This window comes from Quercus suber, unplaced genomic scaffold (genome assembly GCF_002906115.3).
Source record: "Quercus suber isolate HL8 unplaced genomic scaffold, Cork oak 2.0 scaffold_332, whole genome shotgun sequence".
Taxonomy (NCBI): domain Eukaryota; kingdom Viridiplantae; phylum Streptophyta; class Magnoliopsida; order Fagales; family Fagaceae; genus Quercus; species Quercus suber.
Window position 1 is genome coordinate 2,671 of NW_027069785.1, and position 4,391 is coordinate 7,061.

The 4,391-nt window shown below is 32.8% G+C and overlaps 1 protein-coding gene across 1 annotated transcript; it reads left to right on the forward strand.

Moving 5' to 3' along the window:
- Nucleotides 1-2,292: 2,292 nt before the first annotated feature.
- Nucleotides 2,293-3,918, forward strand: LOC111988277 (clavaminate synthase-like protein At3g21360; the record flags this gene model as incomplete). Its single annotated transcript, XM_065759562.1, is given in 2 exon segments — nucleotides 2,293-2,546; nucleotides 3,372-3,918. Coding segments are annotated over 2 exon segments (615 nt in total), but the record flags the coding sequence as incomplete, so codon positions are not given.
- Nucleotides 3,919-4,391: the final 473 nt, after the last annotated feature.

The window sequence follows — 4,391 nt, forward strand, 5'->3', positions numbered from 1 at the left end:
ATCAATAAATTTTTAAATTGCCAGTTTTTGTAATTTAAAATTATGCATAAAATATAAGATTATAGATTATATAGTAAATGATATCCGATTGACACAAAAATTGACATGTGCATTAAGAGCGTAAAGAATATGTAATTCAACGATTAGATTTTCAAAATATGCAGTAATATTTATTTTATTAAGTGAGTTTGTAGCCTAAGGCTACAACCAATTTTATAGCTAAACTTTGTCTTTTATAATATATATATATATATTACTAAAAGCTAAAGCGTGGCATTTATTGCTGCTAAGTTCCTATTGCGCCACCTCATTGCCACGTCATTCGCTACATAATTATTATTTATCAATTATTTCTTTTTTTTTTTTACAAAAAGGTATATATATATATATATAAATAAATTATTGACTTTACATATTCATCTTTGCCGGTTTTAACATCTATATTTTTTTTTTTCCCAATTTTCCTATAATTTTTTTTACATTCACTTATTTTTTAAATATTTACACTTTCTTCAACTTTTTTTTCCCTTACCTTTTCATCTCTCCACTACCCTCTACTTTAATATTGTTATTCATCTTTCCCTTCATCTTCCTTTATTTGTCTCTTCTTATCCCTTCCCTCTTGCTATAAATTTGTCAATCTTTTCCATTCTTTGCATAGTTTTCTCTTACAAAAAGGTTCTTTTTCTTTCTCTCTCAATGTTTTGGTGGATTTTTAATTTTTATTGCATCTTCGTTTTAGGTTGATAAATTTTTGTGTTTTTAAAAACTCTAATTTAGGTTGATACAATTTAGTTTTGTGTTTTAAGTTGTTGTTATTATTATTATTATTATTATTATTATTATTTTGCTCTTTGATTGTTAAATTTTATCCAATTACATTGTAAAAAATTAAAAATAGTAGATAAAAATAAAATAGCATTCCACTACATAGCATAATTTGGATAATTTAGTGTTTATTTATATCAGAAGAATGAAATACAAAACAAATCAAGTTAGAAACACTAAATTTAAAATTTAAAAAAAAAAATAATGCATATTTAATGTCATAGAATCATCATCAAATTTTAGAAAATGATCAAATTTTAGAAAACAATAGGTTGCCAATGGAGAGAGAGAGAGAGAGAGAGGGAGAGAGAGAGTGATGGTATAGANTAAATTATTACTTTACATATTCATCTTTGCCGTTTTAACATCTATATTTTTTTTTTTCCCAATTTTCCTATAATTTTTTTTTCACTTATTTTTTAAATATTTACACTTTCTTCAACTTTTTTTTCCTTACCTTTTCATCTCTCCACTACCCTCTACTTTAATATTGTTATTCATCTTTCCCTTCATCTTCCTTTATTTGTCTCTTCTTATCCCTTCCCTCTTGCTATAAATTTGTCAATCTTTTCCATTCTTTGCATAGTTTTCTCTTACAAAAAGGTTCTTTTCTTTCTCTCTCAATGTTTTGGTGGATTTTTTAATTTTTATTGCATCTTCGTTTTAGGTTGATAAATTTTTGTGTTTTTAAAAACTCTAATTTGGTTGATTTTTTTTTTCTTTTTTTTTTTTTTTTTTTTTTTGGTAGTTAAATTCATTACGAAAGAAATGGAATACAAGTTCTACAACACTCTGCAGTTGAGCACCATACAAAACAACACCAAACCACACAGCAGTACAGGACAACAAACCCTCTTCTACATTGCACAATCAGTACGAATAGCAGCTCTATCACTTATTATAGAAGAACTGCACATAAATTTAAAAAAAAAAAAATACAAAACAAAACAAAACCCACAACAGCAAACCATCTTCAGTTCTTGAAAACTTTAGAGGAGATGCTCCAATTTGCACAAAAGACTTTGTTCTGCAGTGACAACTTCACCTTCTTGCAAAACTCAATTCGAGTTTTAACATCCCACTTGATGGAGTTGACAATGGCATCTTCAGATTTAACGTGCCCTCTGTATACCCGAGCATTTGCAAATATGATAAACAGTAGCAGCCATGACCAGTTTACATAATACAGCCTTTAAGAGAACTTTTTCTTGGCAACTCTCTAGTACCCCATTCAATCACAGCATCACATTGACACTTTGGGTTCTTAACCAAACACATGCACATTATTACAAAAGGTTATGTCAGCAACAAATGTGAAATATTTTGTGTCACTAGATTTATTATGCATATGGAATCCTCGAATGTGGGATTTACACGTGAGTGTTGTACACCTCATTGTGTAAGATATTTTTATCAGCATATCTTCTTGAGCTTTGTTCAAGACTTACTTGGGTTTATTAATAGGTTACTACATTCCCTTCCAAGCTGTTTTTCTTCTGTGAAGTGGAGCCTGGAAGTGGGGGAGAGACTCCTATAGTTCTTAGCCATCTTGTATATGAAAAGATGAAAGAGAGACACCCAGAATTTGTTGAACGACTAGAAGAGCATGGATTGTTATACACGCGGGTAATAGAAGAAGATGATGACCTGTCATCGCAGATCGGGCGTGGGTGGAAATCAACATTCTTCACCAAAGACAAGAGTGTGGCTGAGGAAAGGTTTGTGATTTGAACTATAGTTTGATATTTGAAATGATTTTTATTCCAAGCATTTGTGCATGACAAGCTGCGGTTTCTTATCTGGTAGTTGATTCTTGTAAAACATGAACAAACCAGACATGGTCCTGTTTTGATTGGAAAAACATGCAACGAGATAGGTGAAACAAGTTAAAGCAGAGTCTACTTTGGACACAAATTTAGCTCTCATTAATATGATCATAGTTCCTACACCATAACAACTTATTAATGTTCTTGACAATAGTGTTATTCCAAGACTAGTTGAAACCACTTCAGTATATGTTTCTTTTGAAATCACAAGTTGTACGGTGATGAGGGATAAAAAGTTGCAATGTTGCAAGCTGTGATGGCATTTTTTCAGCAGAATTATTTGCATATGACCTGCTATATACCTATGATATGCCAATGCTCTAGATTTTATCTTTATGGTGCTCAAGTTCACTGTAATATATGATCAGTATAGGTGAACTTCTTGTGTTCAAACTCATTACAGCAACAACTATATTTTTGCACACGTTCTATTTGCTGAACTACTTTTCTTGTATAGCTTCTACTTGATAGATATTAGCAGGCTCAATGCCTTGCAAAAAGTATTGCACGAGGCCATTGTTCAGGACATTCAGGACTTATCATCTTATAGATGTCCCATATATTCAATTTAATTCTTGTGCTATCTATATAGCTAAGATCATCTTTTCATTCGATGGCTTCAAAGTAGATTAGTATATACAATTACAAAGCGTTAACAGGTAAAATATCTATCATTTGGACCTGGAGATAATATGGCTCTACCAACACATTTGACAGGGCAGCTAATGTGGGGACGAAGCTGGAATGGCTGGAGGATTCAGTGAAAACAATAATGGGTCCACTCCCAGCTATTAAATTCGACAAGACAAGACAGCGCAAGATTTGGTTTAACACCATGGTTGCTGCTTATATAGGCTGGGAGGATGCCAGGAATGATCCTGTAAAAGCTGTTACCTTTGGAGATGGCAAGCCGTTGCCAGCTGATATCATCTATGACTGTCTAAATATCCTTGAAGAGGAAAGCGTAGCCTTTCCTTGGCAGAAAGGTGATGTTCTTTTACTGGATAATTGGGCTGTCCTTCATTCCCGAAGATCATTCGATCCACCTCGCTGTATACTAGCTTCACTTTGCAAGTAGTGGAGGTGCATCTTCACCCTGCAAATGGTTTTATTGGTTGGTACGAAATTATACAATTTTAGGCTGCGTTATGGAGACGTATAAATAAAGTATTGTAATGGCGTACAAACCATATTTGTAGTTTATGCCACGTTTGTGGAGAAGGATCAACAGTACCAGTATGCATAAACAAAACCTATTACAATAGCTCCACAACAGATATTTGGCTGAAATTTTAACCAACCAGTCTACTTAGACCCAAGCCATACGTGAAACTAAATGCATACCCTTTTTTTGTTTGCCTCCACGAATTCTTCTCCTAGGATATATCAAATTATCTCGGTGCCCTCATCTCCTTACTTTTTGAAAAAATACTAGTTTTGTGGTCAAATGCACCACCTCATGAGAATTATGGCAGATTTTAGAAAAATGTTTACATCTTAATGTGGAGCAGGATTATGCAAATTCACTACCTACTTGCTACCTTGAAGAAAGAAAACTCCTCTAGAACAGACTATTCTCATCAATTTACTAGTTTTGCCAACACTCTTGCTACAATTGATCAACCACTCAATATTTAGGGGTTTTTGGTTTCTTATTGGCTGGCCTCAAATCCGAATATGATTCCTTTGTGACTTAAGCGTCACCGTGATTGAAGCCACAAAGCAATCATATTTGTA